Source organism: Cavia porcellus, unplaced genomic scaffold (genome assembly GCF_034190915.1).
Source record: "Cavia porcellus strain 051 isolate PalLab524CR breed Dunkin Hartley unplaced genomic scaffold, mCavPor4.1 scaffold_1, whole genome shotgun sequence".
Classification (NCBI taxonomy): domain Eukaryota; kingdom Metazoa; phylum Chordata; class Mammalia; order Rodentia; family Caviidae; genus Cavia; species Cavia porcellus.
This window is the reverse complement of record NW_026947484.1, coordinates 221,027,311-221,042,987: the sequence shown is the minus strand read 5'-3', so window position 1 is coordinate 221,042,987 and position 15,677 is coordinate 221,027,311. Positions and strand designations below refer to the sequence as shown.

Genomic DNA, 15,677 nt, shown 5'->3' with positions numbered 1-15,677 from the left:
AATGACAAAGTTCTGTCTCATGGAGCTTATTAATTCTAGCAAAGTGACACAGAGAACAGGAAATAAGTAAATCACTTAGAATGGAATTGTAAGTGTAATGTAGAAAAGAAGACGAGTCAGAGTAAGGGAGTCATGGGAAGAGCAGGTTTAGTGCTTCATAGAATGTTAGGGCTTCACTGAGGACATGATGTTTGGGGCACATCATGCAGCTATTTGAAGGAAAAGCATTCCTAGCAAAGGAAACAGCTCATACAAAGCCACTGAGACAGAAGCATGTCTGGCATGTTTGAGAAACAGAAAGTCAATGTGGGCATTATTTGGAAAAAAAGACTGAACTTGTTGAGTACAGTGTCTATATGGAAACCTTTAAAAGACATTTTTGTTCTCTTAATAAACAATAATCTGCTAGAAAAACTGGCTCTGCGCATGCCAAATATTAAAGCTGGACTCCTATCTTTCACCATGCACTAAACTAAATTCAGAATGGATCAAAGATCTAAATATTAAAATAGAAATAATAAATCTACTGGAGGATATAGTAGGTAAAACTCTTGAAGACACTGGGGTAAGCACAGACTTTATGAACAAAACCCGAACTGCACAGGAACTGTTATAAAGAATCAACAACGAGGATCTCATCTTACTGAAAAGCTTTTGCACAGTAAGAGAAACCACCAACAGAGTACAGACAACCCACAAGGTGGGAAAATGCTTGTTAGCTGTTCCTTAGACAAACGATTGCTATCCAGATCATATAAAGAACTCAAAAAAATTGGTCCTCCCAAATTTAAAGACCCAATCCAAAAAAGAGCAGCTGAGATGAATACCCACTTCTCAGATGCATAAATACAAACAGCAAATACATATGTAAAAAAATGTTCAACAACACTGGTCATTCAAGAGATGCAAATTAAAACAACACTGAGAATCCACCTCATCCTAGAAAGAATGGCTATTAAGTAAGGGATCAACCAATCACAAATGCTGAATGGGCTGTGGGGAAAAAGGAACTTTTCTCCACTACTGGTGGGAGGGTAGACTTGTGTAACCACTATAGAAATCAGTGAGGAGATTCCTTAAAAAACTAGGACTGTAGTTTTGTAGTTTTGATTCAGCTATTCCTCTTGTGGGTAACTTCCCAAAAGAATTAAAAACATATCACAGTGATATATGTACATCCATGTTTACAGCAGCACAATTTGTAAAAACTAGGTCTTTAAAACAACCTAAATGCCCATCAACTAAGGAATGAATAAAAAAGATGTGGCATTTTTATACAATGGAGTACTACTCAGCCACAAAGAAGGATAAACTTGAGACCTTTATAGGTAAATGGATGCAATTTTAGTCCACACTCGTGAGTGAAATAAATCAGACGTGCATGTGTTAAATATTCATATTATCTCACTAGTGTGAGAAGCTGGAAAAACTATATACCTAAAAGATAGTTACACTATTGATTTCTTTGAGCTCACTGAAGAGAAAGGTTTGTGCTAGCATTATTCAGATAATTAAATGCAGATGTGTTGTACTCTGAGTAACTGATTTGAAGAAACAATACGCAATCTGTATACCATTGTTACCCCCAATTGTCTTTGAAATTTTATTTTTTTCTTTAAAAAAAAAAGCAAAGGTGAAAACTGAACACAAAATGCAGTAAATAATAAAAATGAACTATAATCACAAGTGTTCAAAAGTGGCATATGTTCATTTCTAACTGATAAGAATACAGAGTCTACCATCAAGTGCTTAAGGGAAGAGGCTCGACATTTCAGGGTAAACTGTAAGGTTATTTCTAGTTTAAGGCCAGCATGGGCTATCAAATGAGTTCAAGGGGCTAGGGGCTTAGCTCAGTGGCATAACTGCCTGCCTGGCAAGCACAAGGTCTTAAGTTCGATCCCTGGCACAAAACAAAACCCTCAAGGCCAGCCTGAACTGCACTGCAAAACTGTCTCAAAAAGCAAAAAGAAAATGTGGGCACAAGTCACTGGTGCCTGAGTCACCTGCTCCACCTCATTTCTGCTCTGCAAGAAGCAGGGACCATCTTCCCAAGCAAGCTGACAGCTACCAAAATCCTGCTGGCTTCAAAAGCAAAGACGAAACAGAATTTAGGAAATTTATTGTTTGGCTTGAAAACCAGAAAACCAGACAACCAGACACTATAAGAACAAAGAGGTAATTTAAGAAACATCCACAGCAATAACTGCTCAACTTCTTTGAAATATATCTCAGAGATGTTAACTATTCTTTCAAGATTCAGGAAGGTAAGGAAGCAAGTGACTGGCTTCACGGTTTAGAGGTTAGACTTGAATATGGAGATAATGCCGAAAAATAAAGGATTTAGTACCTGGTAACGCGCGTATGCGTGCATGTACACACATACACAATATTGACAATGTAACTAAGAATGCAGAGCCATGGCCAATCTGGATGAATCTGGTGTAACAGCTTTGGCTGCCCTCCCTCACCTGAAGGCTACGGCAATACACATTTTGTTTCTGGAGCACCTAACAGAGGATGTCGTTGCTAAAGCCAATCAAACAAGAGGGCTTATCTGTTACTTTAGACAAACATTCTTGGTCATGATATTAGAGATGCAGTTTTTAAAGAAGCTGTTCTAATTATGTAATTGCTACACACAAAAGAACTCAAAGACCTAATGACAAAAATTAATGAAGCTGTAGTAGCTTTGCTAATCCAAAGACAGATCACAGACAGGAAAAGTGGAAGATGAACACTTTATAGACTTCAGCTTACCTTAGAACAAATGGGGTCTAGGTAACTTCTGGTATGTATTTGGAAATCAGTTCTCACTTTTGAGGAGGGAATCCTAGAAAACTAATTGTTCTAGAGATTTACCACCACCACTGCTTTTTTTCCTTAATAAGGTTTAAGAAAGTAGAAGAAAAAAAGAGATGTGGCTATGGAAAAGATAAGCTGTGGATGCCACTGGTGCTGCAGGTGAAGGTAACAGCAGCAAGGTCAGCCACAGGAGTTCAGCCGACTTTTTAGGTTACTTGATGAGGACTAAATGTAAGAATATCACCAGGTAAAGACAGAAAAACAGTGATATTGTTGGAGGGGGAACAGTAAGCCAAAAGGTGCTATGAGTGTAAGAGAGCAGTACATGCCCTTTGATCCATGTGAAAAAGTCTATCTGGAATGTTTATATGAATAAATCTTGGGGAATTAATTTCAGTAAATGTATGATTTATAAAAATTCTCATCTAAAAATGTATTCGTTGTGTGAATTTGGGACAGTGGTAACAAAATTACAGTATTTCTGTACAAAGTAGGGCAGAAGTTCATCTTTATAGATTTTGTTGAGTGCACACATTGCGTAAGAACACCTGAGTCACAATTCCATGTGCATACACACAGAATAGGTGCAACAAGGTAACAAAAAGGCGCATGTAGTTTGGAGACAGATTCAGAATCCCAACCTGCCTAGTTCCTGCTGGGTAATGTTGAGAAAAAGTAGACTAAGTGCAGATTCTAGCACAAATTAAGCCACTTACTAAATAAACAATTTGTTTATATAACAATCTGAAGACAAAAAAAAAACGGGCGGCTGGGGATTTAGCTCATCGGCATAAGCACCTGCCTTGCAAGCAGGCAGTCATGAGTTCGATCCCCGGTACTGATAAAAACGAAAAAGACAAAAAAACAAAAACAAACAAACAAAAAAAAACCAATCTGAAGAGAATCTACAACAAAGAATGCTATATTCTATTTAGTAGGAAAACAGTATATTTAGAGACACGTTACAATCATTTAATTCTATTTTCAGCTGGACAATATTAAGGAATATAAGCAGAAGCATGTAGCTGTTTTTCACACTGCATTAACTGAAAATTCCTAAATTTAGTTATGATCTACAATTAACATACAAAAGAAAGTGCTTCTGTACTTAGTCCAGAGTTGTATTTGTGATCAAAGAATCAAGGAGAAATTAATGCTTAGGAATATATTCTTAATTTTTTTTCTGTACACTAGTTGAACAGTAAGATTCTAAAATTAAAAATGCAGAAACATCTTAACAATATGTTCTGTGTTAAAACAGTATAATGCTATTGTTATCCTGTTTAAACATAGCTTTATAAAAGTAAGCAGGTTGGATGTGACCTTAGGTACTTGTGGACCACAAGCTTTTGACTATTATTCCTCTGAGAAAATGAGGCAAATGCTTAGAACTGTGACCAATAATGTAAAAAATGTAATGCAATTTATTTCTAAAGATTTTCTTTTCTTCAATAAACCGTAAGTTCAATAGGCTGTGTTTTCTTTAATTTCACCCTCATGTAAATGGGAGCCCGACAGCATTAACTATTCTATGACTACAGTTTCTTAAATAATATACAAGAGCTGTACAATTAATTAATACTTTTGCATATTATCAATATTTACATGATATTCTGACAAATGAATTAAAGATCAAGCTAAATTTTAGTTTACTAAGTAGAGTAAAAACATTTTACCAACAGAGGTAAATATGTTAAGATGAAAGAAAAACACATTTTATTTTGTGGGATTTAAGTAATTTGCTAATATTTCCTTAAAATATACCTTATGGACTAAACCACTACAAAATTTTGGTTTTGAATTAATTAAAGAATTCTACTTTTTGAAAGGCATATCTTTTTTATCAGTCTTTATGCTAACTGCTATAATTAACACATTAACTGTGATGATATAATGAAATGTAGGAGTATCAAAGTATTTTGAACTAGAGTAATGAATTAAGAATGAAATTTTATTACTTTTTCAAAACAGTACTTATAAAAGTATATTCCAGAATTGGGATATATCTCAGTGGCACAGCATCTGCATAGTAAGCATCAGGTCCTAAATTTGATTCCTGGTACAAAACAAACAAACAAAAATCCAAAGGAAACAAAGTATATTCTAAGTAAGCTACTAGTATTCAACAGAATAGTGGTATTTTTTAATACCTACATCACCATAATCTTATAAAAAGGAATTATGTAGTTAATTCAGATTTTTACCTCGCTTCCTTCTTAGCCAAGTGATTATAAAAATCAAAATCAAATCTATTCTTATTTGTACACTAAACAGATGAGTCGAAAACTGATAAAAATATAAAATTAAAGTCTACAGAAGCTCTTTTTCTTTACCTGTAAAATAGCCACTTCATTACGTAGTTGACTTTCTTGCTTTGTGGGGAATCTCATCTTGTCAATCACTTTAATAGCCACATCTCTTCCAGTCTTTCTATGTTTTCCTATTTAAAAAATAAAAAGAAGCAAAATGACAGTTTATGCATAATAAAAAAAACCCTACTAGGAAGCTGATCATAGAATAAAATTATATGTACTGGTGTCTTTTTATTTTATTTTAAAGAGAATAAAACAAAACAATAAAATGAAATAAAACAATGGAAATGATACTAGATTTCAAAAACAAGACAGTAGGAAATCAATCATAGTGTAGTGCACATTGTTATCCTCTAAATAAAGGCTCAGACTACCAGACACAGGCATGCAAAGTCAATCAAACAGAACAAGCACTAAGTTGTCTCTTTACTTCAGTTACTATCATTTCAGAAACTTCAGGAGTGTGACGTCTAATTTCTTTTGTGTGTATGTCTCCTGGACTTGTTCTGGGTGGCTGGAGGTCTGAGATTTCACCCTGCTCCTTCATCTTGACATTGTCCTGTGTTCCTCTGAATCAGCCAGTTGCTGAGTCCTAGGTGTTTCCTGCATTGGCTGCAGGGGCTGAGCTAGGCACCTGGGTTCCTCCGATCTGAAGTCCTGGGGTGGCTGAGAGGTGCCGGGTAGCTGCTCATCCATGTTTCCCAGATGGTGTAGCTTCCTCTCCTCCAGGCCCATAACTGGTGGGCTCACTGGGGGTGTGGTTTCCTCTCCTTTGGGCCAGGTGCGACAGATTCACCAAGATGATGCTTCTTCTCTGGGCCCCTGGAGGTGGGCTCACTGGGGGGCAAGTGGTTTCTTTCTAATTAACTGACCATTACATTTCTGTAGTAAAGTTCTGAGATGGCCAAAAGACCATAAAAAGACACTACTTTAGGCCTCTGGTTGAAACCCCCTTCAGAAAACTGCCAGCCTTGATTCAGGTCCATTCTTCTGTTCATTTTCTTTCTCTACACTTTTTGCTTTAAGAATTACATTTTCCCTGGATAGTATTTGCCCCTGATGAAGGCAGCTTCATGATTTGAAATGGCAGAAAATTTGAAAGAACCTGTTTGCTGAAAAGAATCTACTTTGTTATATACATGGCAGTTAAATACCCCGACCTAGTCTTGAGAGACTATCAAGATGGAAATATTATGTAATAAATAAATTTCATTCTATGTTCACTGGGCTATCCTCAGGTAATTAATTAACCAGTTACTCCCACACTCCAGTCCTCATACTTCTAGAATGTAGATATAAGAGCTTGTGAGGTGGAAGTATGCAATCAATAGTCACGTATTATATAATTAAGTACTGTTTTAGATGCTAGAGATTGAACAGTAAAAACAGGCAGATTTTTGATATTACTTCTTTTAACCTATAAGTGATGTGATATTCTCTATATAACTATTTATTTGAAAATAACTCAGCTAGGGGCTGGGGATTTAGCTCAGCGGCATAAGCATCTGCCCTGTAAGCAAGTGGTCATGAGTTCAATCCCTGGTACTGATAAAAAAAAAAAAGAAAATAACTCAGCTGTCATGAAAGTATAATCATAAAAGTATGCCTCCTAAAAAAGACTAGATAAATTGTATATTTGGTAAGAATCTAAGGGTACATCAGACAGCTGTGACTTCAAGATGAAGTCTTAAAGAGATATCATTAGTCTTAAAAGTCATAGATACCTTGGTACCTTGGTTCATGAATTTAATTGCTTCCACAATTCTAGAGAAAGAACTAATTTTTTGAACCAAGGCACCACTATATTGCATAAGCATGTAAAATCAATAAATCTTCTGGGTGATTACTGAATGTCAAAGACAATGATAGACGAAGAATATAAAGAAACCCAGATGCTTCTCATTCTACACTCAAAGTTCAGTGGGACGACAACACTAGAAGCCAAGTGATAGAACAGCAGTTTTACCTGACTGAAAGGCAGAGATGGACGTGAAAATCTTAGTACGAACTTCAAGTATGAATAAATATTTACTAGATGTACAAAGTACTACAGTAGGAACAGGAACAAAATATACAAGCATATAAGTATGTCTTGAAGAAGTAAACAGAGAGGGAACTGTAGTGAGATCAGAAGCTAGAAGAAACCACAGAGGCTCGTATGCCCTGTAAAGAGTAGTGGCCATTAATCTCCAGGTAACAGCCACACAGGAGTACTTTATGATTAAACAACACTAGTAACTGACGTGAATTTTCCGGAAAGATTCATTCCAAGAATGGTGTGAAAAAGGGGAGGACTGGATGCAGAATAGGCAATGAAGAGTCTTATTTTAAAAGTCTTGAAAAGAGACATTAAGGTTAACATTTCTTTTGTCTCCACTATAGCTTTTAAGGTACTTTTAGATACATTATATTACAGAGTCCTCAGAGCTATGTAAGTCAAATTTTATTAGCTCTATTAAACAGATGAAAATATCAAGACACCAAGAGGTTTAAGAAACTTCCTCATATTGAAGATTTCAGGTATTTGGATCATATGGAGCACTCGTGCCAAAAGCAGACTAAAACAGTACCATTTATGTTGGAAAACTAGTAGAGAATATCCTTTAACGAGCAAGTCTACAGAACCCAGCAAAAACTTCAACCTCCCCCACCAAACATCTTTATGTGATCTAGGAGAGGAGATAAAGACTACTACAAAAACCAATTTTCTGATTTTTTCACTGTTATTTTTTAAAACTTGCAGCTGAAATAAATGAAAAGAATTTAGTCAAAAGGATGCAAGCCAGCCTTTGAAAAAAAGGGTAGCTTGATAAAATTATATGACAAAATAGCTGACAGATATTTTAAATTTCACAGTTTTCCCATAATACATAAAACACAGAAAAGGCTGATGCTGCTTACCTCCATAAACAATGCCAAATTGGCCTGAGCCAAGGACCTCATCTGCAAAGATCTGGTAAACAGTACTGATGTCCTATCAGCAAAGAGTAAGCAGAATTACTTATCTCTATAAAACAATGTCAATATCTCTGACTCAAATACATTTTGGGGAGTTTTTTAGAGGCAATTTTCAGTAAGTACAAAATATTTTATAAAACAGAGCCTTCTCTATTCTAGAAAAGGCCAAGCCCAAATACTATGTTGCTAATGTGCAAGCATAAAGTATTCTATACAAAGACCCTTAGGAAAAAACGTTTTGAAAAATAAAATCCCATACTTATTAAGTGGTGATCTAAAAAAAAGTAAATTAACATAAAAAGTTAAGAACAATGTTTCATCTATTTTATCAGTAATGAGACACCTCTTTGATTTGAAAGAAAAACACAAAAGTTAATATTGAAATTAGGCTGATTTTAAAATTAGGCTGATTTTAAAAGACTTATAAAATCTAAGAGAAAGTCTATACCAAAAATCACTCTTTAATCTTTCTCCTCCTGCCCCCAACTTTATTCCCCTTCTTTTATTAGTGCTTATTGCTGTCAAAATATTCATGCAGTAACTTAAGGTGTGTGCAGTGCAAGAACTGCATCACAAGGATGACCGACAAAAGAAAGACTAAGTGGGACTCCTCTTGGTAGATTCACACTCACTGACAATGCCTCAGGCCTGCCTCAAAAGCCACGGAAAGGCAGATATATTGTTAAATTATAATGAAAATTTTAAGGTTTGTACAAATCATTTTTATATGCTTCTCAACTAATCAATTTTTAAATTTAACCAAATTTTGATTCAATCAAATTAGGTAAGTGGGCATTCCAACATATATACATTTATAACTGCCAGAGAAGGTTTCTTAAAAAACTCCAAATCTGAATCTTTTTTCTTCTCAGTGGTGGCGCATGCTGAGGCTGAGACAGAAGGACTGCCATGAGTTTGAGGCCAGGCTGGGTTACAAAGTGAGTTCAAGGCCAGCCCAAACACCATAGTAAGGCCTAGTCTCAAAAAGCCAGAAAAGAAAAGTATAGATGTGTTCCCCCGTGGGACCATTCAGAGTTTGTGCTCTCATCTTTGTATCTTTTTTTCTCTCCCCAAGAATATGTTATCTATTTTACCTACCACTAAGGTAAGAGATACCCATTGTATTTCCTGGAAACCTTCTATCTTATATAATACTAGGTATCTAGTCTCTTCATGGCAATCTTAGAAATTCCAAGCACTGTGTGTTAGAAAACTATAAAAGCTAGTGCCTTGGGGGAAAAAATGAGAAATTTTTATGAAGAGAAAATCTACAGACTAATGTTCTTTGTTTTCTAGTGTTTTTCAATCCAGAAGATAGCAAGCTGGCTTGTGGGCCAAATCCAACCAGCCACCTCTGTTTTATACACCCTTGATCTAAGGATGGCCTTTAAATTTTTAAATGACCCAGAAAAATCAAAATAGTATTCCGTGATATGCAAGTATTACACGAGATCACTGTTAGTGTTCACAAAGTTTTACTGGGAGTCACTCATGGTTATTCATTTATGTACTGCCCATGGATACTTTCTTGCTACAATGCCAGAACTACGTATGTAGGTTATAAAGCGTCTTACAAGGCCCTTTTCAGAAAAGTTTGCCGACCTACTATAAAATCCTACAGGTACCCATAGGCAACGGCTGAACTTAACCTACTCACCATTCCTTAGAAGTCCTATATTTATGGCTGCCTTCTATTTGCTTATCCCGTTCCCTGGTCTCGCATAACGTTTTAGCTGTCCATCCCTATTCCTTCCTCTCCCCTCCAGTAACAAGCAGCCTCTCCCTTCTCTTTAGTTTATCATTTTGTAATATCCTAATTTCAATTTGTAGTAATTTAATATCATTTCTTCTAGTGAAAAAGTTAACTTTATTTCTGTGATTTAAAATGTATGTTTTAGTTTCCCCCATCAAGCAGAACTCCTTAGGGAAGTTATTATCCATAAAGTCTTAGGCAAAATACTCGATATTTTGGGCTATGATCTTATTTTGTGAGAGTTGACCCCCCTGCTATAACCCCCTCCCCAGAGCGGGGAATAAAAGGGTTAACTCCCTAACTCCCCAGAGCGGGGAATAAAAGGGTTAACTCCCTAACTCCCCAGAGCTATCAGAGCAGAGCAGAAAGAAATGCCTAACTCCCCAGAGCTATCAGAGCAGAGAAAAAAAAAAAAAGAAAAAATGCACCTGCAAGGTTGTTCTGTCTCAACGAGATAAGTAAGACAAGTAACTGTTCTGTTCTGGGCACATAGTGACTGGGCTAGGACCCCCAGTCTCCATGGTTACTCAACCCCAAACCCCTCCAATCAACTTCTGCCAAGTCCTATCCTGCTCAAAATTAACCAATGCAATCTGCTTCTGTAAATTCGCTTGCCTCCCTGCGCCCTTAAAAACCCTACACAATTCCCCTTCGGGGCCCTCCGCACTTGTTTGCCTGGGGGACCCCATGCGCATGAAAATAAACTTTTTTCCCTCACCAAGAGTTGAGTCCTTGGGGTCTCTTTCCCTGCGGGCGTCGGCCCTAACAATTTCTCTACTAAAATTTTTACATTTTATTATCCTTCTCTTAATCATCCAATATGCACATGTTATCTGTAACAATCACTTACCACATTCTCCTGGATCTGACAATTAGACACGGAGATACTGGTAGACAAATCTTCTGTAAAATATAAGAATGATATATAAGAAAAGAACAAAATTACTAATAGTTACTGATATATTAACAAAGCCATGGTATGTGAAACTTGAAAATTAGGCTAGTCCACAATTAATATATACATTAAAATGTATTTATACATAATACTAGTTTATTTACAGGATATTGGTTAAGTAAAATATGACACACCTATAAACTGTAATATTCTAAGCCAGGCATGATAGTGTATGCCTGTAATCCAAACACTCTGGGAGCCAGAGGCAGGAGGATCCCAAGTTTGAGGACAGCTTGGGCTGCTCAGTACCTTAATGAGACCCTGTCTCAAAAATAAAAAATACTGGGGATGTAGCTCAGTGTGAAGGTCCTGGGTTCATTCCCCTTATTGACTGGAAAATTATCTGTAATGGAGATAATAAGATAATATAGAAAATGACAGATAATGAGTCAGAAAGGAGTCATATTTGAGATAAGATGGGAAATGGGAAATGGAAACATAGCTTAGTGGTACAGCATCTGCCTAGCATGTGTGAGGCTTCTGGTTCAATCCCCAGCACTGCTAAAATAAAATTTAAAAAAAAAAAAGTTGAAGAATATTACTTCTGGTTGAGTGGGAGAGGTAGAGATTAGAGTAGTGAGGGTTTTAGTATTTGTAAGCTTCAAAACATTCAGACAATGAAATACATTTGCATATAATAAATGGGTAAAAGCTGCAAAAAATCCCACAAAAACCCACATGGAGTACGACCTAATCTTTTTAATTTAAAAAAAACTATATAGTCAATAATACATGACAGGCTCTCCTTCTGTTTATTCCTTGACTAAAGAAGAATTACACAGCAAACTCAATAATGGTTTCCCAAGGGAGTGCTATAAAACTGGGGCTGGGGATAGGTGTTATATGTGTATATGCACTACTTTTTCATTTTGTGTTTTTTTTGTTGAACTCGGGGGGCCTTTCCACTAATCTATTTCTCAACTGACTCCTCTCACATTTTCTGATAAGATCTTGCTAAGTCATTTAAGTTGCCTAGGCTGAGCTTGAACATGTGATCTCCCAGAGTGCCAAATTGGATTTTTCTGCTGGGAAGTTCATGCTTACTCTTTTATCTACATCTAAGTTTTTCAATTAATGCACTCCTCATTTTGTGCACTGTACTGCATTATGCTACCATTTAAAACTTAGTAATGTATATCACATTTCTCTAAATAGGTCTTATGATTTCTGTATTTCTTTAGTGCTCTATCTCAGGGTCTAGCACAAGGTCAACAGCAGCACAGAATTATATAGGTAAATTGAAACAAAGTGATTAATACTTATTTCAATAAAAATGCATTTGTTTAATGAATGATGTTTCCTCACAAATGGCAATGGAGTAAAAACAGCATTATATTATGCCTTTGTAATAATTGTCCCCTCAAACTTTAATCAAACTGAGGTTTAATTTTTAAAATTCTATTGGTAAAGAATGTGTATTCAATAATTTTTTATATTTCTCAATGTTTAATCTCATTTAAAATATAGTATTTCTGGCATCACAGATTTCACGACCATGATGTGAATATTAACAGTTTATTATTTTTTGTTATCTCCTACCATGAAACAAAATACTAATACCAGTAGAATACTTCATTAAGACTTACTGGATGCCAAGCATTCTTCTATATCTTACAGGTTCCTTTCATTTTAATACTGACAACCCTCTAAGTAGGTACTACTTCAAAGAGGTAAAGTACTTTGCCTAAGGTCATATAGCAGTTGGTAGAGCTAGCACCCGAGTGTGGGGAGAAGACTCCAGAGCCCAGCTTTTTTATGATTAAAAAGCAGTTTTACAGATGGATTAAATAACAGTATTGGTTATTAAAGACAATGTGTGGGCATTAAAAATGCACAAAGAAACACAATTACACCCCAAAACGCTTAAAACCAAAGAAGAGAAAAAGCTATCAACCAGCTTATTGCTTACTGTGATCTTTCCCTTGCCCTGGAGAAGTGCAAACACTTGCTTGAGGGGTCACAGGCATGAGGGCTTGGCGAATTGCTTTTTCCCAGCTCTGTGCTACATCAAGTCCAACTCCAGTGGCAGCAAGAACAGGATTATGAGAGCTGTCCCCATTATTCTCACCAACAAAGTATACCATAGTGTCAGTAATGATTTCAAAACAGTGTGGGTTGCTTCCTTGTGAAATGTTTGTGAAATCTCTTGGCGAAGACACTTGCAGAATTTCTGAAAGTGGAATTTCCTAAAGTAAAAATTAAGCATTTGAACAATATGAGTATCTATTTGTTTTAATTTTTAAATATACTAAACTACTGAAATAAGAATTTTTATGAATGTTATTAAGATGAACAGAGTATGTAGCATATAAAATATATAATTAAGTCTTGACAGTGCATGCCTTAAGTGATTTCTATGTCCAGCAATGTGAGAGGCAGAGGATGTATGTAAACTATAATAAGAGATTCAGGCCTGTGTAGCAGGCCTTTAAGATGCAGACACGAAGGATTTAGGATAGTTTGCCACTATATTCAATACTTGTCAATTTCCATTTGTCATTAAATTAACCCAACAGCTACTTCTCTAGCAGATGTTTTTCTGTAAGTAAATAAGAAGCAGAACTAATTGCAGAAGACACAGAATTCTGGTTAGTTTAAGTTGCTTAACTGACCATACATTCTGGTTCATGTCCATTATTCTGGGTTTAAAAATTAACATTAAAGTCCACTTTGTAAGGCCAAAAAACTTATTTTTAAAAATCAAGTCACCATTATTCTCTATTTGCCTTTTAGATGGGGTCTTCCTATTTTGCCCAGGTTGGTGCCAAACTCCCAGACCAAAACAATTTTCCTATCTTTATCTCCCAAACAGCTTGTTTTATTCACTGAAGATTTTCACTCATTAATTTTGCCTTTCTTTCTTTAGAAACTATGTTTCATTTTCCTCCATGGGTAAGTACTATTACTTTTTTTTTTATTGGTACCTGGGATCAAACTCACGACTGCCTGCTTGCAAGGCAGGTTCTTATGCTGCTGAGCTAAATCCCCAGCCCCAAGTACTGTTCCTGAACATAAAACTTAGGTCTCTGAAAGGATGAAAGTTTCTTCTGTCCAGCTCCTGTTCTCTTTCTTACTGACATTACACTAATCATCAGTACACTTACAGTCTTCTTTGATGTCAGTTTGTGACCTGGCAAAATGTAGGACAAGCCAAGGAATAAAACTGCACGAAGGAGACAAAGAGCCAAAACAAGCAACTAAGATTTGGAGCTTAAAATAATGTGACTTCTGCATAAGCAATGATCAAGTGACTTTCTAAGCGGTCTGACTAAAACCACAGTATCCAGAAGCAAAGTAGCAGCAGCCTGACAGGCCAAAACCACACATACACACCAACAGAAAACAATCTTTGGTAGTGGAGCTGTGGACAGTGGGGTGTGAGATGGAAGGATGGGGAACGGCTGCTGAAACAAGGGAACAGTGACTTCTATAAGATATACTAGGCAGAGTCATAAGAACCACATACAAACAATGAGCATCATTTGAATAGTTTGAAAAAGTACAATATTTTAATCTCTTTTATAAAATGTGAAATTCTTACCTTATAATACTTTGATCCAGATTCATTTTGAAATAATGTTAGACATTTGCTGTCAAGTCTCCAATAATGCCTCTTTCTCTATAAAACAGAGGTTCAAAAATAAAAGTACTTTTACTTTCTTTTAATTTCCATTCCATGAATTTATATTTTTGAATAAGTTTAGAATTCAAGAAGTTCAACATTCTCACAATATAAAAGGTCATATAGTGAAAGTATCATTCCTACACTTACTCATATCCCACATCTCAACCTTACAAACAATGTTGTAAGAGGATTTCAGGAATCCTCTTATAGGTATTTGTGTGCATGCCTGTATTATCCAAGTATAAAATCACACACATGCATGCAGAGACACACACACAGATGGGATATGAATGAGAATTTATCTATAAGCTATTCCTAGAAGCTGGGCTGCTGGGTCAGATGTGTGCACCTGTAATTTTCTGATGGTGCTACATTATTCTCCACAAGATTTGATTCAACTTGTAGTCTCATCAGCAACACAAAAGCCCCTATTTAATCATGCCTTCATTAATGCAGTATGTTACTAGACTATCTGATGTACTGAAAAATAAAAACTGGTATTTCAATGAAAGTTTAAACTGATAGATCTTTTATTATAAATGAAATCAAGTTCCAAACGAGTCATTTGTATTTTTTTTCTGTGAACTTTGTTCATATTCTTTGTCCATTTTTCCACTGTCCTATGGTCTTTTTCCTAACAATCTGTTGACTTTATTCACATATCATAAAATTAACTCTTGTTCAGAATGAGTTAAAAATACTTTTTCCAGTTTCTATTTTGGTCTCTGCTTTTTGTCACATAAGAATTTCTTATGAAATTAAATTTATCAATCTTTTATTTTTTTCCCCCACTGACTTTATGAAATAATCTGTTTACAGTTAAATCTTTAATCTATTTAGATTTATTACATGTAAAGTATGAGATATGTTTTCAACCTTACATTTTTCAAAAAAGCTAATGATTGTCAATGATATTTACTGGATTATTTATCATTCTCATTGATTTGATACAACACTTTTGCTACACTACTGAATCCTCAAATGTATGTATATAACTTCAGATTCAGTCTGGAAGGACACAAACTATAAAAAAAAAAGAAAAAATACGAAACTGGTGTATATAAAACTTTACTAAAATAAGCTCAGTCTGCTGAGTACTTCATTTTAAAAGGTTACACTGCAAAGCCACTTTAAGTAACATGTCTGCAAACTCTAAAAAGAATAATAATGCTAATATTTACTAGGTGTTAACTATATGCCAAACACTGTTCCAAATTCTTCTGGTATATTGGGATACGTCTACCTATAAGGCAGGTTACTATTACTATACTT

General features: G+C 35.6%; 2 protein-coding genes and 1 non-coding gene across 7 annotated transcripts in view; 1 reads left to right on the top strand and 2 right to left on the bottom strand.

The window, feature by feature from the left end:
* Positions 1 to 4,270, top strand: part of Ndufaf7 (NADH:ubiquinone oxidoreductase complex assembly factor 7) — a 31,306-nt gene extending 27,036 nt beyond the window's left edge. Inside the window, exon 12 of the mRNA XM_063229708.1 lies at positions 2,889 to 4,270. The gene's annotated coding sequence lies outside the window, so the exon portion shown is untranslated. The remainder of the gene's footprint in view (positions 1 to 2,888) is intronic.
* The window catches only part of Prkd3 (protein kinase D3), an 86,359-nt gene that overhangs the window by 11,256 nt on the left and 59,426 nt on the right, over positions 1 to 15,677 (bottom strand). For all 5 annotated transcript variants that reach the window (XM_063229703.1, XM_063229707.1, XM_013155837.3 and 2 more), the window contains exons 10-14: positions 14,322 to 14,399; positions 12,690 to 12,966; positions 10,676 to 10,728; positions 8,016 to 8,088; positions 5,136 to 5,242 (exon numbers count right to left, since the gene is read on the bottom strand). In XM_063229703.1, coding sequence (XP_063085773.1) covers positions 5,136 to 5,242; positions 8,016 to 8,088; positions 10,676 to 10,728; positions 12,690 to 12,966; positions 14,322 to 14,399 — 588 coding nt within the window. The remainder of the gene's footprint in view (positions 1 to 5,135; positions 5,243 to 8,015; positions 8,089 to 10,675; positions 10,729 to 12,689; positions 12,967 to 14,321; positions 14,400 to 15,677) is intronic.
* On the bottom strand, positions 5,962 to 6,100 carry LOC111757793 (small nucleolar RNA SNORA2/SNORA34 family). Its single transcript, XR_002792079.2, has one exon. It is a non-coding gene; the product is annotated as a small nucleolar RNA SNORA2/SNORA34 family (small nucleolar RNA).